This window comes from Gallus gallus, chromosome 1 (genome assembly GCF_016699485.2).
Source record: "Gallus gallus isolate bGalGal1 chromosome 1, bGalGal1.mat.broiler.GRCg7b, whole genome shotgun sequence".
Taxonomy (NCBI): domain Eukaryota; kingdom Metazoa; phylum Chordata; class Aves; order Galliformes; family Phasianidae; genus Gallus; species Gallus gallus.
The window spans coordinates 61,608,606-61,634,367 of record NC_052532.1 but is presented as its reverse complement, the minus strand read 5'-3'; the positions used below and the strand labels follow the sequence as shown (position 1 = coordinate 61,634,367).

The 25,762-nt window shown below is 43.9% G+C and overlaps 1 protein-coding gene across 41 annotated transcripts in view; it reads right to left on the bottom strand.

The window, feature by feature from the left end:
* CACNA1C (calcium voltage-gated channel subunit alpha1 C) overlaps nt 1-25,762 on the bottom strand; it is a 472,560-nt gene that overhangs the window by 29,999 nt on the left and 416,799 nt on the right. For 34 of the 41 annotated variants that reach the window (NM_001396677.1, XM_040651842.2, XM_015286450.4 and 31 more), the window contains 2 exons: nt 6,100-6,132; nt 2,848-2,976 (listed from right to left, as the gene is read on the bottom strand). In NM_001396677.1, coding sequence (NP_001383606.1) covers nt 2,848-2,976; nt 6,100-6,132 — 162 coding nt within the window. The remainder of the gene's footprint in view (nt 1-2,847; nt 2,977-6,099; nt 6,133-25,762) is intronic. The other 7 variants (XM_015286628.4, XM_040651836.2, XM_040651878.2 and 4 more) reach the window with 1 other exon arrangement.

Below are 25,762 nucleotides of genomic sequence, written 5' to 3'. Positions count from 1 at the left end.
GGTATTGTTCCATCCCGGATGGCAATGTCCTCTAACTGTTGTTATTTATTTATTTGTTTGTTTGTTTTCAGGATCCAGTCTGGTGGAATCAAAAATGCAACAGCTGCCCAGACCCAACCTCAAGGTCTCTCCCACAATGGCCAATCCCATCCTAAGTACCTAAAGCAGCCAGAGCGTTGTTCCCGGCTCAGTGTTAGGTGTCTGTGATGGTGTCTGCCATGCCCTACGTGTCAGTGATCTGCTGCTGAAGAGGAAATGCAGAGTCCTGATATGCAGAGCTGCCCCGTAAGGAAGAGGCCTATGCAGCCAGCAGAGTGTTGAGTGCTCTTGGTTTCCTCCACCGCTAGCAGGAATCAAGGACACAGCTCAGGGCGTCACAGCCTTGGGTCTTTGAAAAGGCACTTTCTACCCTGTTGCTTTTGAAATACGTAGTGCTCAGGCCAGAGATTTCCAGACCTTACTTCAAAGGCAACAGGCAGACGTATTTATCCTGAAAATGTCAGTACAGCTCCTGGTCAGGATTTTGAACACCTCATTTTATGGAGTATAAAAAGCCTACAACATTCTTCTTCTTATTATTTTTTAACATGAAATTATTTATGCATTTGAAGTTTATGCCTCAATTCAGTAGAATCCTACAGGAAGAACCAAGGAATTTTCACTGACTGCCATGGGGGTTTGATGAAGGCCTGCAGAAATAATCTCAAAGACATCTGAATATTATAATAGCTATAAGTTAAACCTTTGAACAACGTCTATAACCATCATCTTGAGGCTCAGAGACAGACACCTCTGTGCTCGATGGTGTCAGACAAATCTGTGCGGTTACCCCACAGTGCCATTGGAGATACACTGGCCCAGAATGGGGCTCTCCACATGTTGGGATCATTTGGTTGGGATTTGACTCAAATAAGACCTCAGAAGAACTCCCAGGAGAGTGTCCAGATAGGACTACATGGACGTAACCCTTACCAGTTCCATCTTTCAGACGGGGCTTGGAAGAACGTCTTCCCACCTGGCCCTTAGCCTTTTTCCATGTTTTTCTGCTCAGCCCATTGACGCACCTTCCCACTCATCTCTGCCTATTGCTCCCCATGGGAATTCCCCATCTCCCATATTCCCCTCCCCTGGCTCTGTCCTCCCTCAGCTCTCTTTCCCTGGGTTTACCACTTTGTCCTTCTGCTTCCCACGGCCTCGCCTTGCCCTCAGCACCCCTCTCGCTTCCTACTCCTCCCACCCACCAGCCTGCTCTCTGCTGCTATCTCTGCTGGCGGAAACCCCGCCGAGCATTTTCCCACCAGGCACTCCCCTGACCAGTGCCCCAGGCTATATATACAGCATCATACGCACAGGGCGCACCGCGGTCGTGATGGGATCTGAACTCCTGCATGAGTTCGCTGCTTTTGAGGCTGCCCCGTGTGAACACCAACACTTCCTGGAAGCATGTGGGGACACGGGGAAGAGCTCGTGCCAGACAAAATCTGCAGGGATCCCAGATTGTGACGGTGGGAGTGGCTGAGCTGGGAGCTCTGCGCAGTGCCTATTCTTAGCTATAAAGTAGTTGCAAGAGGAGGAGCTCCAAGCAGAGAATACTATGTATATAGTAATTATAAACAGCTAAGGGCTTTAAAGGACAAAGAAACTTGCTCAGTGTTTTTTTTTTTTTTTCTTCTTCTTCTTCTTCTTTTTTTTTTTTCCCTTTGCTGTGGAAGATACCTCCCCTGATACTTTCTCCCATCACCCTTCAACCCCGTCTAAAAGTGACTCTCCAGTCACAGAGGTCTGAAGGTCACTGAAGCGCCAGGCACTCCCCTTCCCATCCACACCATCCTCTCCAGCCAAGAGCCCTGGCACACTTAGCTCAGAGTAAGAGCAAGCTACTACAAGGGAGGCTGGAGGAGCGTGGAGGCAAGGGGTGGGGGACCAGGAACTGCAAAAGTGTGACTGTTCCACCCATCAGGAACACTGAGTGGTGCCAAGGGAACCTCATTCCTGTGCATGCAGACAAAATGGTTCCTGCTGGAGTAGCTCAAGTAATAACCTGATGCTTTCTCGTGCTCTGCCCCAGCTATCAGACAGGTTGTGCTGGCCCGCTGTGTCCACAACAAGCACTCACAAAAGGCAGGAACATGCCATGCTTCATCTCTGACAAATGCTCTTCTATGCTAGATTAGCAGCTGTGTTGGAAGCTGTTTTTCTAGCAATCAGCTCTCTCTTGGTGTTTGTTTCACCACCAGGGGTGACGATTCTTAAGCTGTCTGGCCTCCTTTGACTCCACTCTCTCCTCTGGTGCTTCACCTACCACTGAAAGGCACCTGTCTGCAGGGTGAAAGCAGCAGTGATCCAATAACTTGTCACTGTTACTAAGGCCAAAGGTTTAGGGCTGAAAAAGTGAAATTCTTTCTGGATGAAAGCATGGGGGGCCACACCCCTAATATTCACTGGAATCCTCAAAACAAGGCTCAAGGGAAATTTAATCGAGACCCTTGTCTTCCCCTGAGAGTTTCACTTAAAGCAACAGTTATAAAATACAGCTAAAATTGGGGAAAAAAAAAAAAAGTAATTGAACTGTTACAGACAGACAGTAATTGAGCTGAAGAGAACCATCAAGGCAGTTCAGGAAGGTCTCAAGCAATTACTCATGCTTTAAAGATGAAACTCATACCCAGGCAGCCATTCACGGTGAGCCCCGCTTGCCTGAGGTTCCTTTGTTCCGTGTGCTGCCTGTGCGTGCTGCCCTGATGAGCATTCTCTAGCTCAGGCAGTGGGGGTGAAACACACCCTGTGGAGCAGCCAAGGGGAAAAAAACAGAAGGGCTATGTCCTATAGAAACAAGTGAAGGAATACCTGGAAGGACTTGATGAAGGTCCAGAGCAGTGTCCGGATGCCCTCCCCTCGGCTCAGGAGCTTCACAAGACGCATCACGCGGAAGAGTCGGAAGAAGGTGATTGAGATGCGAGAGTTTTCCTCTGCGTTCTGGAAGCCATTGTCACAGAGGCAGGAGTTACAACAGCACGAGAGAAACAAGGGCCCTGGGCCACAGAGCACGCTACGCTGAGAGCTCACTGCACTGTTCCTTATCCTAGTAATGCTCCCTGGGCTTGCAATGCCCCAGCACACCATGGATGGGCCTTCTCTCCCATGGTGGTGAGGCTATCTACGAGGCTTCCTAGGCCATCAGCCTCTCCTTTCAGCTTGCCTGGACTTTAAGGATCAGGGACTGATGATGCTCCCCTCATTACATTCCCTCTAACAGTGCCAGGATGCAATTCTCCTGTGATATTTTACTGGAGAATAGAGATAATTCCTCTATGGGCCTGCCTCAGATGGCTGATCCCAGTGAGCCCTTCAGCCGGCAGCTCTACAGAGTGCCGTGGGCACCAGCCACGTGCCACTTGCTCTGCCGCAAAACAGCAGGTCCCAGGTCTGCTCTGGGGTCCAGAACTGGGTGCTGGCACTACGCATATCAGTGGTGGCCCTGCTGTGGCCGTGCTGTAGGGGCTGAGCTGCACTTGCTGCTCTGCATTTGGGCCTTGCGCATTTCTCATGACCCTGTTGTACTTCCCACAGTCTGTGATCTGCCTTTTTGCTTTCCTTTTTTTTTTTTTTTTAATGTTTTATTTTTGCTTCTCAGCTACTGTTCAAGCATACAGTGTTTTTAAATAGCCTTTTTTTTTTCTTTTCTTTTTTTCTTTTTTTTTTTTCTGGCCCGTTTCTTTTTTCTCACAGCATCTGCTTTGTCCCTAAGCATTTTCCCCTGGGTCTGTAATGGGCTCTGACATTCCTAAGACTTCACACATGTGAAGGCAATCTCCTTCTGACTGCCCAGATGCCAGCAGGCTCACCTGTGGAGGCCCTGCTGCCTAGCTCAAGGCACAGCAATGCAATGTTTCCCAGCTCATTAACCCCCTAAAATACTGCACACAGACTGCGGAGCTGTGGGTTTCCACTAGAAGCGCTGTGGGAATGTAAACTCCTGTCACATGTGGAGATAACACTGTCACCCTACCACCTGGTTTGCAATGAAGGGCCCAGAGACCCCTTTTCTGTCCACACCTAGCCTGCAAAATTGGAGTCTAAACACCAAAAGAGCAACGTTTTGGAGGAAGAAACAGTGCAGATCACCCTTGCTGTTAACTACTCACCACTGTGTAAACCAAGAGAGAACAGACCCTTGGGATTTCCTGTCAGAGGGCAGCAAAAACTGCATCTGTCTCTATTTCTGATAAAACCTGAGGCACAGAAACCTCTCACAGAGGCATTTCTGGGATTAAAACTCCAGATGTGCAGATGAAGGTGCTGTGAGCATCTCCTGTTTCCCACCTGGGATTTGTTGGTTTGTGTTTGGCTTCATCTGCCCGGCTGCCTCTCAGCCCTGTCTGCTGCTGTGTGCCTGCAGTGCCTCAGGACTGCAGTACAGCTGCAGTCTGTCTGTCTGTCCGTGTGAATCACCAGTAGGTATTTTGGGCAGCCTCCTCCAGTCTGCAGCAAAGGCTGATGCTGGCTGCCCACTCGGTAACAGGGTGAAAAAGATGGGGGCTAATAGGCTGTGCCATGGAAATGGCTGAGTGCTCCCTAAATCTCACCATTCCTGTGTTCTGACTTGAGCAATGGCCTGGGGACTTCAGTGAACTGGCTCTGAGGTGAAGGAGGGAATATAGCTCCCAAGAAATCAAAAATCTTGGCATTGATTCACTTCAGAACTACAGTCCCAGAGGACTAGCTGTAGGGTTGTGTACATCCCCCAGTCCTACAGAAGCCCTATGGCCTCCTTTTCACTTTCCCTAAGGAGCTAAATTCCAGTACTACCTAAAGAGAGTTGAGGTTTGAATTTCAAAATAGTGTGGACATCACTACTGCTGTGGTTGTGACAAAAAAAAAAAAAAGAAAAAAAAAAGAAAAAAGAAGAAAAAAGAAAGGTTTTCTTGTTCTACCTGCTGCTGCTGCTACCTCTGGGCTTGGCCCTTTGGATGGCAGCATTATGGGACACGGGTCTAAACAGACATTGCTTTGTCTTTCCTTGTTGAGAGGAGGCAGGGGACAAAAGTATAAAACTGTCTCTGCCCTCCTTAGGTCCCAAGGTAGGACTAAAAAGGTCCAAAAAGGTCACTTTTTAGGTCTAAAAAGTGGACAGCGTGGAATAAATGCAGAAGAACTTTATGGTAAGGGTGACAGAGCACTGGAACAGGCTGCCCAGAGAGGCTGTGGAGTCTCCATCTATGGAGATATTCCAGACCCATCTGGACCTCTACCTGTGCAACCTATTGTAGCGTACTGCTTTAGGAGCAGGCTTGAACTCAATGATCGCTTGAGCTCCCTTCCAACACTGCAATTCTGTGAAACTGTGAAATTCGTCCCTGACACAGATCTCTGTAACTCACTGACATCAGAGCACTCAGCCAAAATTAATCAGTGATGCCTCAGGAGATTATGGTCATTTTGAAACAAAGTGGCTGCACATTAGCGTGTAGTGTCTTAGTAGACTTGCTTACTCTTTCCTAGCAGCCATCCAGACTTCTGAAGGCACATCTTTGTCAGAGGAGGAAAGTTCTCCAGAGTGGCAATCAGAGAATGGAGTCACTGAAGCTCTGCTGGTGCAGCGTAGGAACTTCCTTGTACACCAAAGCAGTATAATTTATGTGCACCATTGGATGGTTTATCCTTATTTGTACATACTATAAACTCATATGTTACAGCAACAACACCTCACTGAAGAGGATCTTCAGAGTCTTGCTCCTTTCCAGTCTGTAAAACTGGACATGAAATCTCATTGCAAACTCATCACGTTGGTAGTGATGAGTTCATTGCTAACAGGAAATCTGAACAGGTCGTGTTCTCTCTTAGTGATTCATTAGAAGGCAGAACGACAGTTAACTTGACCAAAGAAAAGCTCAGGATGCACAAGAAATACACATGTGCAGCATATTCACAGCTCATGTGAACACCAGACTCACACCAATACACAACATGGCAGCTTCATGCACAAATAACTAGGCTGGGCTTGGAGAGAGAACTTGTGATCAGGGGAAAGAGAATAAAGGAGTGTGTTAGAAAGAGTGTCACAGAAGCTGGGAGGGTGGTCTGTATTTTCGGTCTTACCATAGAGGAAGAGCATTGGGTATTTTCAGCTGGCTTTAAAGAAAGGCAGACAGAAATAAGCTGTAATAAGTCTTCAATCAAGAGCCCTAGTAAACTAGGTCTTGGCTAACACAGGAGCAACAAAATGGCAGAAGAGGGCAAAAAGGAGTGTGAAAGTAATGCACGAGAGGCTGGGCTCGTTCCTTAGGATGTCCAGGATCAAAGCTGTCCATGGCAGAAGTAGGTACAGCTCCCATCGGATTCAACGATGTGAGCTGTATCCACTAACACCACATGTAAATTTGACTTGTTGTTTTCTCAGTGCTAGACATCCTGGAATCCAGGCAGGCAAGGTATAGATATTGTTAAAATGTTTCTTGCATCACCACAGCAAAGTTGGGTACAAGTCTAGATTCAGTTCCTCAGCCCAGATCCAGCAATGACTGCGTAGGGAGCAGCCAGCTTCTAGTGCATCAGTCTAACTGTAAATCCACAACATCCCAGTGCTAAAACAAAGTTCTCTATTTATATACCCCAATTCCCCTACACATAGTTCTGTATGATTACATTGTTCTTACTAAGAAAATGGGCTGGGACAGTGCAATCAGCTCTTGCCAACCCTAAATGCCTACTGCCAGCTGTGGAAAGTGGATTGGTAAGGCTGGTTAGACTGCTCTACTCTTCACCCACCTCACAGCAAAGCTCCAGGACCCACCGGATATGTCCTTTGAGGCCAAGCTCAGCTGAGCTGAGCCCCAGTCCTCCCTGGAAGAGTGTAGTTGCTGCAAACACTCTTCCTGACACTCCTTGATTAACTCCTGGGGCCATTTCCAATACTGAAAGCAATTCTAAAAAACACTCAAGGCAGCAAATACCCTTATGTTAAATAAAGGCAATGTTATCAGGAATGTTTGGTGCAAAGTCAGTATAACCCTTCAGATTCAAATCTCTGCCATATGCCCCATATGCCAAACCTGTCCTACACTGCTTCTTTTAACTATGCTACCAAAGCTGAAACTGATGGACTTTCTCTACCAATGGCCAAATTCACCTCTATTGCCAAGCAGTCTGCTCCTGCTCTCCAAGGACGCTGTACCAACAAAACTGTCACTGTATTACCTAAATAAACACTGTATTTTGGATGCTCAGACTATTTGGTGATATAGGCAAATGAGATGAATTAAAAAGCCAAGCTATACCTGATCATGCAATATTCTTTTGGGTTAACTCGTTGGTTTTGTAGGGACAGCTTTCATTGTTTTTCTCCTCCTCTTTCACACTTGCTTGTGTTTTCAGATCACATACAGGCAAAAGTTGGCTTGAATGCCAAATAAGGGAACAGTGCCCATGGGGACGTTTCTTACAGCCCAGGCAGAGATTTTGATTTGGTGTTGCTGGGCAAATCTCTCCTTTCCATCAGTGCTTTTCTCTGTACCACCCACTTCCCTCCTTCTATCAGTTTTGCAAATCATCTTTTCTAATAGGAGGAGGAGCCTTATTCTTCTGGTTCCTGCTTTCCTGGTAGAAGGTACGAAGCTCCTCCAAACTGGCTGAAGGAAGTAAAAAAAATTTTCAGCACCTTTCAGGATTTTCCATCCTTTCTGGCTGACAGTGGCGGTGTATCTCCGACTGTCTGTCTGAAGAAGCCTTGTGAGTTACTGTGGAATAATGTACCTTAATTGTCAGCCTGATATTTTTAGTGCTTCATCAGAAAGCGAGGAAAATAGTTATGTAACAGTAAAAAAATCTGTATAAAAGGAGATGACTGCAACAAGCTAAGATGGCACTGTTGATATGGGATGCTCAACTTAGAGGAAGCTGGCAACATGTTGGAGAACTAGGAACCAGGGGCTCTGAGTACCCTTGTCACTAAGATAGTGGAGCAGAGTTTGACTTCTCTTTTATTCCCTTAAGTAACCGGCCTATGTTTTAAGATGGAGTCAAATATGGAACATAGAGTATCTCTACCTACAATAAACACTCAAAAGCAGCACAGGAAAGTTTCCATTAATGCTGGCAGGTGATACCTGCACAAACTCTAGCAAAATGGGCTGAGGCTCTTGGTATGCTTGTACTCTACAGTATTTTGTGCTTAGGTATATAGGGGCAGAACCAATCTTCAGCTTGAGAGGGGAAACAAATACTACTATTTTCCATGGATGCCAAAGAGTCACCATATGGACCTGAGCAGGGATACCTGAGAATCTGTTACTGTAACTTTTAAAGTGTGGCCATTCCTAATGATAATGCAGAAAGCTATTGCTAGATTGTCTGAGAATCTGTAACCTTGCAAATGACGAGAGCGTGCCAATTTAAGGACAAAGGCAAGCACCTGGCACCTGAGAATGAAGGATGGAGACACGATGATGGGTACTTGGAATTAAAGTCAATGTTGAATGCCCAGTTGAAGCGGACAAGATTTCATTTCTGCGTATCTCAGAACAATGTATAACAGCAAATCCTCAGCTGTTTATTATCTTTGAAGGAGGTTTTGGATAAGCAACACCATGTAACAAAAGGCAGCCTTGGCTGTGCTCTCTTGAAGCCATCCCTCCCTCTCCTTAAAGTCTAACCTGCAAAGGAACTTTGCTCTATTCTACCTTGCTCTTGTCATGTGGGGGACAAGTACTATGCACATAACTGAATCAGGAAGGGAAACAACAGTAACAGTGAGATCAGCCAAGAGACGATGTTCTGAGCAACTTCCATCACACAGAAAAGAAACCTCAAGTATAAGTCAAAACAAGTCCAGAGACACAGTAAGAGTGATACAAAAAGGAATCTGTAGGTTAAGAGGGGCAAGAGATACGTGTGAGACAGGATGCTTCCATGTAGAGACACTCAATGGGGATGAATGCACTCAACTGATTGGGATCATCCCTTTTATTATTATTATTTTTTAAATTTATTCTTTATGCTAACATATTTAAAAGGTAGAGATGTCAAGGAGCAGAAGAGGTCAAAAAACAGAGAAGCAGGTACTGGAAGTTAACATAAAGATTCAGTAGGATAAAGCCTGAGAGATTCCTGAAACATGTCTGGAAAATTCCTCAGAATTTTACTGCCCATATGTACATTATCTTAACCATGTTCAATGTGTGTCAGAGCACACATGGAAACACTGCTTGAGCTGCTGCTCACCCATATACATCCTTAAAGCCCCTGTGAGCACAAAAATAAGAGGCACAGCTTGTACCCATCGTGATTCAAGATCCCAGGTAAGAAGGTTCCCAGGAAGGAAGGCCTGTGTACTCAACAGAGAGATACTTAAAATCTCAGAGGACACAGCTCAGAATAAGGTAACTGTTCTGTCTTCCTGCCAGTCCTGCTCTCTGGTTAATCAATACTGCTCACCTGGGTAGGTGGGAGTGGGCCACAGTCTCCTGAACATACATGCTGACTCACATTTGAGTCATATCTGATCGTGCCACCAAGTTAAGGAAATATTGCTTGTAAGAGGAATGTTATGTTCAGGGGTTTTCCAGATGCTGAATCCAACATGCTTTGTAAACGAGGAGAAGATATAATTTGCATTCTGGGAGAACCAGTCTCAGTGTTTTAAAGGCAGTGTATAACAGTCAATGCTGCACTACAAAATGCTGCCCATCTTGAAATTCTGAAAGTTTTTGAGAGAGGATGACTTGGCACTAAAGAGCTGTAAAGACATAAGCCAAAATGTGAGCAAAAAGACTAAAGGCTTTATACCATCACGGTAGTATTGAAGACCCTTGAAAGAGCCCTGGCTTAGAATATTTTCTGATACACAGAGACTTAGAAGAAAATAATAAGGCAAGCTAATAAATTCAAATGAAAGTTTCAGTAGAAAAATCCCAAGAAGAGGCATCAATCCCTGCTTGTCCTTGTGGAACATTAGAGATAGAGGACCACTCTGAGAGGTTTCAGCTACCTGGTTATTTTTGGCTGGTTTTCTGGCAATTACAAGGGTTATTCAGAGAAATTAGCACCTAGAAACAGGGGAACTCCATTAGGATCATGCATTATGTAGTGAATCAGTAAATCCAAGGAGGCTCCATAACTGCTGGGTAGGTAAGTTGCAGTATTTGTAGAAGTCTGATTATTGCTGGGATGACAGTATGGGCAGGTGGCATTCCCATTACTGCTACTGTTGACGGTAGTCATTTTTTACACTGTAAGATACACTGAAGCTCTGATCTGTGTTAGGAAGTCCAGGCTGAGTTTCTCCCTGCCTTTGACAAGTGAAACATTTTACTTTCCAGCAAGCTCTGTTCTGTTTGTAGGAAGGAAGCTGGTTTCGTAGTCCTCTGCAAGGCAGAATCCAGACTTTGGCCTGGCTTGATAGGAAGAACTAGTAAGCAGCTTAACGCATATCATTATTGGTGCTTTGTTAGGTAGAGCTGTCTCACTTAACACAGTGCTGTACTGGCCACAGTCTAATTTTGCCTGGTAGCCTTAGGTTTGAAGAGATGAGAGGAAATCCGAGACTTTAGCACCGTGACATGATTGCATCTTGGTATTTCTCACAAAAACAAATTGGTCAGATACTTATATTACCTTTTGTGACTAACAATCACTAATGGGATTTTTCCACTGAGGAGAACATAGCTTGTCTATGAAGCTCTTAAGAGACCTCTTGCAGTAGTTGGTTGCAGGTGATGAACGTTCGCTGGTTCTTTGATTGCTGCTGATGATCAGAGAATGAAAAGTTACCCACAAAGATGCCATATCTGCTGGAAACTTGTCCACTGGTTCTCCCATGATGAAGGGGGTGATAAATCATCACTTTTTATTACTTATTCCAGGAAGGATGCTTCTGAGAATCTGCACTGCAGAGTTCACCTGAGCTGGCAGCAGTGCTGTGTAATTCATTTGCAGTTCTAGAATATTGGTCTTCTCGAGCTCAAGGTTCGTATTTTGAAGTCCTCCAAGACTGCGGTCTACTTCAGCCATACTGCATCTGTGACATTCTTAGGCACAAAATGAAGGTGGAAAGAGACATTCTGGGAAAATTACCTCACCGTACAAATATAATTAAGATTCAGAAGGGAATTAACTTAAAAGTAGTTCCATTAGGGATACTAGGTGGGCAACAGTGCTTTGATTTTGTTGCTACAGAGGGGGAGAAAGAGCAGAGGGATTGTTTCAGCTTGTTGGCCACTTTAATCTTGACTGGCTGTAGAGGGCACAAATAAGGCAGCTGCAAGCCAATAGCACTACTGTTCTGGAGATTTTTATTTCACACGTGGGTCACACACAAGCTGAGACATGGTCTAAGATGCCACAAGCTTCAGGAAGACCGAGAATTTATTAGGCTATAGAAGACGGAGAGATCTAGAATTCATCAGTGCCATGAAAATGTGATCAGAGCCATGCCACTGGAGTTTCTCTTGTGTCTGCAGTGTCAAAAAGCTTAAAGACCTGAGGAAGCTGAGTAACACGTGTCCTTGTGCAGGGAGAGGAAAAGTCAGGGTTCCAAATCAGCCTGGCTGCTGGCAGGTGATAGCCTGCCATTACACTGGGGAGTTACCACAACCCCCTCCAGAGTCATCTCTCTGCCACTGCTGCTTGTGGTTTTAATCACAAATACTCCAGAGATAATCCACCTGCCACCAAAGTCTGCGAAGTTCTGATAAGACCTGGCAGAAATGCATCTGCTATTTCTCTGACAGTGAATACTGCTGGATTGCAGATGGCATAATTCTCAATTCCTACAACCTTATAGCGAAATCAAATTATTAGCAGGAAAAGATTTTTTTTTTTTAAAGCCAGGCAAGCTGTTCAAATGCTGCATTCTTTTATTAAGTGCACACTGCTTTGAGAATCTGTGGGAATATTTTGAGTTAAACTAGCCAGAGTTATTTTCTTTGCTACAAAAGCATTTTCTATTAGAAGAATACTGACACTGACAGTGAAACGTCCTGCAGAAACATGGCAGTGCTGAAAAAAATATTTCAGAAATGTTAGTGAGGTTAAAATCTGACATTTTATCCTTGCACGTGCCAGTATGAGTTTTCACATCAGGTAAAGTTATTGTTTCAATTAGAGATGTTATGTAACTATGAAAAAATCAGTCCTGGACGGAACTGTTTTTAGTTACGGAAGCAAATGTTTTCATTTTCCCCAACTATTTCTGTTGGAATGTTGCTTTACTGGAAACCTTGTAATTTTAAAATTAAAAAAATAGAAAAATATATTAGAATTACAAAGAGCTTTTGTGAATGAAAAACATCAAACCTCTACAGAGCCGTAATTTGGGTGAAGCAGTGGAGATTTTTGGGATCATTTCCATACGTTGAGGTGTGATTTCAGCATCTGTTAGAAAAGAGCACCATCCTACAGGAAAACAGGGAATCAGTGCATATGATGCTGCTTTTACTGGGGCAAATGGTGAGCACCTTGCTGATTTCCTTGGGAAGAGCGATGTAACAGGCTAATCCTCCAGCAGCCCTGCAGAAGATCTCCTGCCCTGGGGAGCTACATTTTCCTTTAGTGCAATACGAGGAGCTGCCATTACCTTTCTACCAGCACTTACTATGTGGGCCAATTTACGCGCAATGCTAGCACATACACATGCAAGATATATATATTTATGTATCACATAGATTCCATATGATCTCAGATCCCAGGGTATATATTAGCATCTCTGTATGAACAAAAGTCTATTCCAAAACCAGTTAATAGTGTCAAGGTAACTTTTACATCTAGGGCATTTTCCAGCTGTTTTTTCCCCTTTATTTCCTATGTATTCTAAGATTTTGAAATTCTAGAGCTTGCTTTACTAATTAGCTTCAAATATGCAAATCATACCAATTTGAATAGGTTATTAATTAATTTCATATATATATATATATCCATGAAATTGTGAGACAGTTATCTTACTGTTTCAAGCGCTTAAGGTAAATATAAGGGAAGTCAATTGCTCTAATTTGGTTATGCAAATTACCTTAGATTGACAATTACTGGGCAGCTAATGAAAGAATCCCTTTATATACAGCTGAAAGCTCTGTTGTTTTTCAAGACTTTCAGAGGAAAGGCAGAACAATTGGTAAAGTATATCCATGCAAATTGTTCATAATTTTCAGGATGTTATAATAATCCTTCTCATTAGCTCTGGGTAAATGATGAGTTCAAGTTTTATGGTAATCAGACTTGGGGTGTTCCTATGAAACAAGGAGATATTAAACACTCAGAGATGCAGCACTCATCTTCAGGTACAAGTACAGGTCTGACTTGAAGAAGCAGGTGCAGCTTGCCTATGTTTTGTTAATTGTATTTTGTGGTACAGGTAGACAAACAAAGCCCTAGAACAACTAGATATGAAGGCTCTGAAGATAAACCGAGTCATGAAAATAAATGTTGAAAGGCCACTTGTGTGCAAAAACTTATAGTTTTAAAGGTGGAGTAATTTAAAAGATCTTGTACTCTGAATATCAGCCGAGGAGAGGTTTTAACTGATTTGAACACCTCTGCCAGATTCCATATTTGACAGAGTGGACTTTTTCCATTCCAGTTCCCTTCTCACTTGCCCCATTCCTGGTTCACAGGACAAACATTCCAACAGGAGGTAATGAAGCAATCCCAGCCCAGAGTAGACTGATGACCCCGGGAGCAGTCCTGGCCACTGAGCAAGACTGGAACAGACAAGAAATCAGAACACAGAGTTCCCAGGTCTCCAGCTTTCCTCTGCTCTGTTACCATCCATGCCAATTTTCTCCTCATTGCTGTTTCTAAGTAGTCCAGCAGGTCTCGCTATCTTTCCTACATCAAAACTTAACATCGTTTTTAAGCACCAAATTCAGAAGTGTATTTAGCATTCTGATGGAAAGGGCAGACTTCTTTTCCTCCAGCTCTTCAGGAAGATTTACATTGTCTCTTACATTGGTCATTCTTCTTTCTCTCTTTTCTTCTTTTCTTCTACTGTCTGGGAGGGAGTGAGGGAAATCCGTGAGGTGAGACTGGTATTCCAAATGGAGCACATCCTGGTTCTGGTTTTGACTCATTCCTGAAGACTGTTTTCAGCTCCAGGTTCTCCCATTCCAAACACCTAAATAGATTCATCATCTTGGCTTCTTATTTTCAGTAGTACTTTGAAAGCACAGCCGCTTTAGAGGGCTGCAAATAGAGAGCTAGCCTCTGACATGACTTGTCTGCTAAGGTTCTTGTTTACTAAGACCATACCACTGATAAGACAAAGGAGAATGGTTTTAAGCTAAAAGAGGGGAGATTTGGATTAGATATTAGGAGGAAGTTCTTTACTCAAAGGGCAGTGAGGCCCTGGCACAGGCTGCCCAGAGAAGCTGTGGGTGCCCCATCCCTGGACTTTTCAGGGCCAGGTTGGGTGGGGCCCTTGGCAGCCTGAGCTGCTGTGTGGCAGCCCACGTCTGGGTGGGCTTTGAGGTCCCTTCCAACCTAAACCGTTCTGTAATTGTGTAATTTTCATCTTGAAATGAAAAAGAAAGAGGCTGTTCAAAACATTAATCTCAGTATTGGTTACTTTAAAGCGATGCTGCTGTGTGCTGTACAAGGTGCAGCCTTTTCCATTCCTCACGCCATCCTGCAGCCTGTCTTGGAAAGGGTAATAGCAGTAAAGCTCCTCTCTAAGATGAGTTTCCTGAGGAGCTTTCCTTGTCTCCAATATCTTGTAATACTTCACTGCACTGAGAGGATGTGTATCATCCCCTGGCTTCACATTACCTGGAGGCTGCTGATTTCATAAACTAAGCAGATTCCTAGAAGCAAGTCCAATCTCTGTCATGGCTATACTTGTCTTCAGTGTGCTCAACATTTAAGCCCCTTCTTCTACAGCTACTTGTTAATTATTTATTAATTACCTGATAAGATTGCATGGTGTGGGAAGAGGACAAAGAAGAAGAAATAACAAAGAACAGATTGAAACTTGGTACCCTCTGCACGTTGGTGCCATTGGGGTTTCTCTGGGCAGCCTCGCGTGCATATGGCAGAAAGGAGGAGACTTCTGGATTTTGTAGGGCTCCATCTGTGCAGAGGTTTGCTGTGAGTTCAATATGAATGGTTTAGTGAGATGCAGTGAATCCAGTATGGTGCATCTTTGCAACTCCTGTGCAACTAATGGAGAATTACACCAGTGGTGTTTAAGGTCAGAAGCAGGCCTGTGGTTTGCAGTAAAATCCAGTCTTTAGTCTGGCAACTCTTCCAGGCACAAAGGGAACCAAAGTGAGACTAGATCATGTTTTCCCAAAGAGGAAGGCAGGCAGCCTACCAGCTCAAAGACTCTGCATTGTTGCCAGGATCCTTCCTTTGGCAAGCCCAAAGGCTCTTGGGCAGGGTGAAGATGAATTAACCAAGTTATGCTTTGATGAAGGTGAAAGAAACCGCACATCTCATTGACACCAGGAGAAAACCCACCTGCTTTTCTTCAAATGCAAAAGGACTTCGCTTTGCAAGCGACAGCGAGTACAGATGAAAGAGCAGACCCTGTTACTTTTAAATAATGGATCTTTGCTCAAGAGAGGCTAGCCAGAGACACCAGCAGCCCAAAAGAGAGAGTTTGCAATGGACCATTTTCATTTAAGATTTGTAGCAGTTAGGATTTCATTCGCAGGCCGTGAATTCGTTGCTTTTTCAATTAGAAAGTTATTTAATGTTGATGCACAACATGAAGTTTCCTAGAAAAGAAGTGCTTTCTGACGCACACTCCGTCTCTGTCTGTTAATACAGGAATCATTCTGGGATTGGAAATGCCAATCACCAGCATTATCGAAGCATGTTAGAGTTGGTCATATGGAGACTGCAGCTAGCTGTTACAAAACTACTGAGCAATACTTTTTTGCTCTGCACCTCTTTCCTAGAATAGATGATTATTGATTTGATGATCTGTCAGTAAAAAAATAAAAAAAAATGGTAGGGATAGTTTGGATGAAAGATAATTCTCACTGTGTGTGATCTATTGTGCTCAAGACTGGGCAAACAGATGAGACAAAATCCCTAGCTCCAAATACAAATTTGTTTTATTGTCTTTCTATTAACAAGTGTTTCTTTACTGCCAAGGCATCTTTGCCTTCCTGTCTGTCCAGCTTAGGAAAAGTAGTCACTCGATGTGGCTTTGGGCAAAGCAGATTTTCTCCTAGTCTGCGCTGCAGCCAGGCATCTCCCATTTTAAAAGTGGATTTTGAGACAGAAGACTGGGATGGGACCAGCTGGGACGTCCCATTGTTCTGCAACATGGTCAGTTGTACTAGCAATTAGAACCAGACCCACAATCTTGGCTATCAATCAGCTGACCATAAGAAGCAATCTAGTGTCTACAGTAAGGTCATCTGGATGCAGCTGGGAAAGTGTCCCACTGAGCAGACGTCTAGGAAGATACATCAAGCAGAAGTCATTTTCTTGGCACGTTGTGCCAGACAATTCCCATGAAGAACAGACCAGCGAGAGAAGGAACTTACATTTGAAAAGCAGCTGTCTAGTGAGAAATTAAAAAACAAGCAAAACACCCTTATGTTTGCCTGGTTGGTACTTACGAAGGTGGAGAGGGTGGTGTGGAATCTGCATAGACATTATATTGTCTACATTAGAAAGAGTAAAATTGTGTTTACCTTTGATTAAAAGTCTGTCTGGGCGGTCACATTCTCCTGCCTACCAGCAAAAAACACATTGAGGGTTTTATATAATGGGAACTTCTAAAGCTGCTGTTGCTCCGTACATTTGGGTGTGCAGAATGGTACACTTCGCCATGCTGAACTGCTGCTCAGTGTCTGGCACAAAAGCTCCACAAAGGGTTGAACCTTTCTCCTGTGCTGATGGAATCTTGGCTGAAGAAAGACAGGGAAAATCACTGACAGAGTAGGTGAAGGTTGCTGCCCTGCTGAAAACTAATCCCAGTGCTCCTATGAATGGAAAGCATGATCTCTGCTACTCAAGATTTTAGCAAACTTTGGGGGAAGAAGCTAGGGGTAAGAAGATAGGGACGAAGAGAAAGCTAAAGGGGAAGACATGTAAAATAGTTGTGTTTTTATTTCTTTCCTTTCTCCTATCACCTTTGCTGCTTTCATTGCAACTGGCTGTGCAATCTGGAACCAGTTAGCAGATCTCTAACTATGCATAATAGTAAGAGATGGTGCATATAGTGAGGTCTTGCAGAACTGATGCGAAAAGCTCTGGTAATTTGGAAGAACACCAGAAGCTTTTACAACGTACCTGAATGAGTGAAATACAGGGAACTGTGCACCCTTTATTACTTCAATCTGCATATTCAGAGTAGCGGTGCTGCAAAATTCCTTGGGTGCTCTAGGCAAAATAGGTCTTATAGAAAGGAGAATTAAATGCCAGAAAGCATCTTTCCTGGCTTCAAGGAACAGCCTTAGATGACAGAGCTAGCTGGATCTGAACTCAGCTGAGCACTTTCCTGAAAATCTAGTTTTTGGTGATTGGGAAGCTATCACTAAGTAATGTTAATTTGCTAAGAGATGATTTAAGGAGTTGGAGCTTTTCTATGGATTCATAGAAAGATACCCTACTGGAGTTCAGGGAAAGTTACGAGAAACTTTTTCTAGCCAACAGAAATGATTTATCCTGGCTGGGAAACCAATGGAAAATATAACCAGCTTGGGGCAGTTCTAATGTTATTTATTATTTTTTCTCTTGAACATTTTAACTACCTTTGAAGAAAAACATATTGGCATTAAAAAGAAAATGTAAGGGTATTTGTATTGCAACTGCTGATACAAGAATACTGTAGCTTTTCTTAAAGTGATCTACAGAAAAAGGAGAAGAAAAATGTCGGTCAGAAAATCTGGATGTGGCTTTTGAAAGAACCCTTTGTACTTAAACACATATGCCACACACTTATGTCACCACTGAACCAGCTCAGGACAAGGCCTGTAGTACTCTGTGTTCTCACTATTAGCTGCGGTAACAATAATTTGTAGTCAAATACGAAATGGTGACTCTACCTAAAAGACTTAAAATGCACAAAGGTGTTGGGTAGGTGAAAGCCAGCAGGAATTAAAAGCAACACCCACTTCTCAGTGCAGTCCCTGAGACTCAGCGCCCTATTGTTTGGAAGTGAACTCTGAACGTTTTCACCCAGGAGGACTCCAGGCAGGATTGTACGTCAGGCCTTACAGCTACAGGGCTATCTAACTTCCTTTTTTAATGCTTTTTATATTTAGGTTATGGGGATCTGTTCTCCTGAGTTCTTTATCTTCTGTTTCTCATATTTTAATTAACCAGCATGTGTGTGGTTACATCTACACGGTAAGACAAACTCGTTTTTATGCTGCTCCAAAATCTCCCCTCCATTAAAATACATTTGGATAATGCCATGCACCTGCAATAACGTTTAAACCAAGTATAACCAGAAGTGTTATGGAAACTGCAATACTGAGGTGTTTCCTCAAATCTGGGTGGTATGGAGAGTCTGTCAGAGGGGAAACAATATACTTTGTTCCTACAGTGCATTGCTAAGATTGTTAATCACCAGCAACAGCTCAAGTAGGTAAATGAGGAAGGAGTCATTGGCATTCACTACTCCCTTTTCGGCAAAAAAAACAAACAAAAAAAAGAAACCACATTTTTTTTCTGTTTGCCCATATTTCATATATATGTATATATATATACGTATTATTTTTTTTATACAGAAAATCTGTCCCGTTACCAAAAGCACTCCTTTGAATGGGCAAATCTTATTACGGACTCTGAAAATGCACTCAGAATACCAACATTTTTTTAAGCCAAAAGAGGAAAAAAAATAAAGAAGAGGCCCCATCTTCACGACAAAAAAAATTACACAAACAAAACCAAAACACCCCTGTTCAAACATGGTTGTGCTCGGATAGTCTTACCGTACTTCCTTCTCACCAACATGTGCTAGAATTGTTGGTTAAATGTGGAAGGTGGTCAAATTTGAATCGATCTGAGCCTAATTTGGGGGAGAGATGAGGGCAGCTTTGCTGAAGATCACCAAAGGCAAAATAAAGCACCATATACCCACTGCTACAGCTCACAACCATGCTTCAACGTGGCTTCTTGCATTAGGAAGCTGTGGTGTGTTACCTGGGTTATTCTAGCGATAAAAACACTACCAGGCATTAAAAAAGGCAAAATCGATACCCCCCTCCCCCCAACAATTTTATCAGTGGTTTTCCAAAAAGAAAACAAGTCACATATACATACATAGACACGCACACAGGGAGAGCTCAGGACTACATACAACTTCTAGGATGGCAGCAGTAGGGGTATGACAACACAGATGTCAAAAGAAGCCGCTGTGCTTCTCCAGCCCTTTGCTACGTCATTTGGAGGCCTCTGCTATTCGGGTGGCATTTGAGGAGAGAGGGGAGGGTGAAGGAGGTCTTTTCTGCCTTTTCCTGGAGGGTTGGGCAGACAAACTTGTAAGTTCTAGGAACCACAAAGGTTTGTGTCTGGTGGCAGCTGATGGCCAAAATCTGAGCAGCAAAGGGCGTGGAAGCAAAGAGAACCAGACAGGCAGAGACAGAGAGACAGACAGACAGACGCAGCGACAGAGATGAGTGCCAGTCCCAACTGAGGTGCAGGCTAGATGTATGTCGTCCTTCCACCGATCCTTGCTCCCATTGCGGGGTGTGTGTGTGTACAGGGTTGTGTCAGTGGGGCTGCCTGCTCTGGCCCTTGCAAAGACAGAATGCCCCAGGGCTGTTCTGCCTGGGTAAGGGTTGCAGGATTAGAGCCACGGGTTCTCTGCCTTCAGACACATTGATTGAGGGTGAAAATGAACTCGTGAGGTTTACTGTGGCTGGAGACGAGGGAGAGGAAAGCGAGGGAGAAAAGGAAGAAAGGAAGGGGCGGGTTAAAAGGGAAGAGTGCAGGAGGAGGTGAGAGGGAGACTTGAGTATAGGCTGTCAGGTATTCCAAAGAATGGGAGCGGGAGCCCATGACAAATCAAATGAAGCCTCTTGACACCAAAAGCAGGATGACTGTAAGGAAAGCCTCCATGCGTCTGGTTTAAGCCTGAGCTGCTTTATTCAGAAATAAAAGAGACTAAAGGGGAAATCAGTGCACAGATGTCCAAGTACTCTTGGGATCTGAACACCTTGGTATCTCCCTTACTGCGCCTGTCCTCAGAACTCAACACAGCTGCAACCTTCAGATGACTTCTTATCATTATTTGGAAACCTCTTCAGAAATGCCTCATGTAATGTGCTCAGCCCTCCTGAACCTTGCAGACAAATAGCTAACCACACCCAGCAGGTCTGGGCACAACAGACCTATCCAGAATTTTCCAGAGGAACGAATGCAGCAAGATGGCTTTGGGGTTTCTCTAACCTTCGTCATAGGGTAGTCATTTCTTGAGACCCCTAGGTACAGCACTAGGGCTGGAACTAGATGACCTTTAAGGTCCCTTCCAACCCAAGACATTCTACGATTCTGTGCCTCCCAGATGCCACCATGGATAAGATCACACACCACACTGTCCCTTCCTGTTCTCTCCTCCTGTCATCTCTCCCATTTAAAAAAACAACTACAAATCAAACCAAAACCAAAAACGTTTCCATCAACTCTCAGACCTGTCAAAATGCTCACTCTTAAGAAAACTTGTACTGCCTCCATTATGTCACATAAGCCACAAGTCAGAAATTCCTTGTCCCTGGTACTTTCCATCTTGTATCTGTGCACACTCCCTGACTTGTCATATCTGCCGGATCACAGTGGATACCTGCCTCACATACCTCCTCCTCTGTACATCCCTCAGCATCCACAGGCACACTCAGAGACACAGGTGCTTTCACGGTCACTGAGCAGCACAGGTGGGATGTGTACAGTCCGGATACTTTGACTCAGTCATCCTCATGCACTCCCAGATGTGGCTGACACACACAGATGTACCTGCACGTCCTTCCCTCCCCAGCATCCTTTCAAGACAGACAGACAGACTCAAACACACGACATCCCCACGGCCACTGATAGCTACACTTGCACTCTAGAGACATGCATGCTCTCATCTGACCATGCCTCTGTAACTCACACCTCTGCAGCTGTGAGCACCCGCTGCAGCTGGATGGACCAACTGGCCACAGGAGCCCATTCAGCTCAGCCATCAGCATCACGTAGGTGGCAAGCACTCAGTCACAGCCAGTCTTTGGTCTGACACTGGCAGGGGAAAGGATGAAGGAGAAAGGGCCCTATGGACTAGGAAGGTGTTGTCTTCTCTCTCCAGCTGAGAGGTAGGACATCGCATTAGTAGCTTTTTCAGGGCCTGGCTGTTTTTCTTCCATCACTTAGGGCACTGCAGTACAAAGCATAAATCAAACTTGATTTCCCCCTCTGATACAGCACAACAAATTGTAATGAGAAACCTTCTGTGCCTGGAGGAGGTGACAGCAGGCTGTCAGTCAGCTGCACAGCACTGAACTCTGGGCTGTGTTTACTGATGTAGAAAGGAAAGAAATGCAAGCCTCTGCCTGGAGCTACTTCTGGGATGATACATTCCAAATCTGCTAGCTTTTATTCAACTCCTGTAATATTTTCATTCCTGTTGTTGTTACAATAGATAGTAATCGTTTTTTATCACTGTAATGTCTTCTTCCAGAGTGTTTTGTAAACACTGGTGATAATGCTTTCATAACTTAGGGGATGAAGACAATTTCAAATTTGCTGATAGAGAGGCTGAGGTAGAATGACCTAGGCAGGGCCCAAGGAATATGACTTGCAGGCCCTACTGCCTAGGTATTACTGCCCCATATACTATATCATCTTTCATTTTACTCCCCAAACATCATGGTTGGTCTTAGCACTTAGATAGAATCAAAGCATGGCAGATGTGCCATGGTTGGACTGGATGATCTTATTGCTCTTTCCAACGTTAATGATGCTATGTTTCTATGAAATCCTTTTTTTTTTTTTTTTTCTAATGGAAGATTTAGGTTGGGTATCGGGGGAAGTTCTTTACCAAGAGAGTGGTGAGGTGCTGAAACAGCCTGCCCAGAAAGGCTGTGGATGTCCCGTCCCTGGAGGTATTCAAGGCCAGGTTGGATGGGGCCCTGGGCAACCTGGTCTATTATTAGATATGGAGGTTGGCAGCCCTGCCTGCAGCAGGGGGGTTGGAACTTGATGATCCTTGAGGTCTCTTTCAACCCAAGCCATTCCATGATTCTATGATTCAGATTTGAACCTCTCCCAGCACACTTTAGTTACTTAAGGAGCTTTGATATCCACCAGACATGCTTTCCACATTATCAGTGGTGTGAAATGCATCTCTGTACGTTTTATGGGACTAGCTGAGGGGACCTGGGAGGTGTTCCCAAGTTACAGTATGCAAGGGGGCCTAATGTGATGCAATTGGACTTACCACTTGACATATTTCCTTATGATGGAGGTGTTTTAAGTGGGGGCATCCTGAAGGACATGGGAATGCTGAAGTCAAACTAGGGGCCTGCCTGATGAGCACATGCCTTCTCACTGTGTGTGAATACACAGCCATGCCAACAAACATATGCTGAGTTTGACATGCAAGTCTACACTCACCCACAGGCATGCAGATGAACATGCCTGCATACAGCTATAGCCCTTCAGCCAGAAACACCCACCCATGAGCAAATCAAACTTGCACATTAGGGCAGCCACGATGGCTCAGAAAACAAATTCACATACTCAGTTATATATAAACAACTCACATCTCTCCATCAGCAGTCACCCACAGCACAAATACGTATTACTTGCATACGCACTCTCTTTCCCACACACACGGATTCATGTCTGTGCACTCTCCTATGGATTTGTAACCCAAATACAGGTATCCGAACACATTCAGGAACATATACTACAATCAATGGAGTACAGACACAAAGACCCACACATGCACACTCACATATATCTTAACGAAGGTTTTGGTCTGGGGAATTCCTTTTCAAGAAACAAAAATAATTGTCAAAAGGAATAAACAGAGCAAGGAGAACTGCTCAACCTAAGCAAGCACATACCTACACGCATGCCACGGTGCTGCCAGACAGGGCTCTCACCACAACTACAGCTATCACAGCTCAGCCCCTGCTGGGCATGCCTTCTCTGGCTGTAGACTTCTGGGGAACCTCAAAGGGTCTGAGGTTTACACACCTATGGCCTCATGTCAGACCAACCCGTGCCAGGCCTCTCTGCCTTCCCTGACCAACTGCAGTGAAAACTGTCCCTCAGCTCCAAGAGCAGCAACTCCAAAGATTCTACCACAGTTGTCCATCAGCTTCTAATACCTTGGGCAAAAACATCTTACCTGCACCTGACCAGACTAACTTCTCCAATTAGTGGAGTTTGTTGACAGTTTTTTTTCTTTTTCAGACTCCAGGTCTAGCTGGAACAAGACAAGACAGTGTACAGAAACACAAGGCAGGGTTTGCTCAAACCCACGAAGAGCAGGAAAGCAACAAGCTCCAGAGGAGAATGGGAGAAGTGTATCTGATAAACTGCCTCGCTCTGCTTGGGAAGATGACAACTGTCCATCCAAGATGGGCTCCTACTTCCAAAGCCCATCTGCCACAGATGTAACATATCAAGTGCTGCTAGCAGGAAGGGAATCTGACAGGACAAACCAACATACAATACATTCTCTTATTCAATAAGGGTTATAAGTGCAAAGGGATTTCAAAACATTTCAGAACAAACTCCATCCATAGCTGCTGCTCATTTATCAGTGCATCAGAAGATTGTGCAAGTTTTTAGTGACAAACGTCAGAAACTAGTAGCAAAGGATTTGCCTAGATAAAAAGAGAAGATTTAAACATGCCAGGTAACAAAAAGACGTGTGCAGAAATCTGTAAAAACTGTATAGAAGGAAAGGATTCTTTAGAGGAAACACAGGGACCATCATGAAATGCTGTTTGTAACCCGTATTAAAAGTGTCAGGGCCTCTCCTGCTGCCTCCTCAACTAAGACAGGCAATGGGTGTTTGAACAAAGGCATATCCTCCTTCCTCACAGACTTCTGTAGTAAGGCATGAACTTGCATTTAGACAAGGAATGGAAGAGTGGGAAACCTTGTCTGTGGTAATTAAACACACCAGTGTGGATAGCCCTGGAGACTGAAGATCTGGATGTAGCCCAATTAGCAGTAGTGTGACCTTGACAGCATGCCGAGCATGAATGCGACTTATCCTGCTTACTGTTGGTGTCTGAGACCTGGCTGTCTAGACAAACATGACAAACCTAGACACTCCATCACTGGGTAGGCATCTCCACAGAGCCATTCATTTCCCTAGTCAGAAATACTTATGGGAGGAACCGTTGGCCTGGGGAGAGGTGTCCTTCTGACCACTAACTGTAGGAGGAAGCCTGGGTGACTATGTCTTCCTCTCAGATCACTGAAGTATAATGGGATGTACATCAAAATGTTTTATACCATTACGTTAAAAGTTCTTTCATTTGTAGGAAATAACTGAATTTCATTAAAAGGATCCATTAGATTTTCCTAACATCGCAGGGTTTCTGTAATACACCAGGATAGGTCCCCATGTATTTGGCAAAACAAAAGGATTTCTCTCCTTTCTACTTGGAAGGCTTTTCTACAAACTCAAATGTAACAGTCAGGAAACTTTTGGTGATATTTAGCAGAATTAATCTCTTTATAATCTCTGTGATTATTTCCTCACCATGTACAGTTCTGCCTCTGTGGATGAGAACTGAGTATTTTCACAATCTGAAGTATACTATCAGGTTCCCTGTTTAGTTTTCTTGTGACAAGTGCGACGCAAAAAGACTTTCATGTTACTCTTTACAATTATCAACTCCAACCTGCCGATTACTATAATTTCCCTCTATAAACTCAATCCAATCCTAATCTCTCTCTAGCAAAAGGGTACTCAAAATTGTTTCCAGAATTCCGGGTAAAATTAGAATAGAAAGCAGGGCATATTAAAGACGCGTGAACAGCTTCTTAAAAGACAAGGAAAATAGACTTGTGTCAAATCGAATATTTCATTCATCCACTTTGAATCAAAGTATCAGAATTTGGGTAAATTTCTTCATTTCAAAATTAAAAAAAAAAAAAAAGTTAAGCAGAAGTTAAAGTAGAATCAAGATATGCCAACAGTTTGTTTGGATTGTGATTTTCTTTCAAATTTCTGTTTACATTTTCTCCTAAAGACAGCACTGAGTGAAAACTGCTGTCACTTTTCTGCTTGCAATGGATTGCCTATCCAGTATTCAACAATTCCCAGCCTGAATATGTATTCAACAGCCACATCACTCTGCAAATTCATGATGGGTTTGCTCTTCATTAACATCCTTACAGCAATTTTCTTTTGTTCTTGCTACATTCCTGGCCTTGCTAAGCTGGATTTTCTAGTAAAATTTTAGTCTGTGGTCAGTGGTTCCTTTGTAGCCTTTATTTCAGGAATCAGTGTGCTTCCTGCCTGTCCTTTGTCCGTTTACTCAGTAATTCTATATACATCCACCTCCAAAGAGAGAGGAAAAAGCTTGCCTGATGTGATTTATTCCCTTGAACACCAGCTGTTCATTTCAGTCTCCATGGCTTTCTCAATCCTTCACCTGTCTGCTGAGCAGGACACTGGTGGGGCCAATCAGTGTCAATTGTTCTGGTAGTGTTTGTGAGATGAAGCAAACCGAACTGGGCTGAAACATGGTGCATTGTATTTCTTAGGGCTTTGTGTTCTGTTTTTAATTTATCTACCTTGTCTTTATTTATTATTCCTTTCAAATTGCAAACTAAGTACGAGGTGCCTGTTCCTCTAAACAGAGATGGT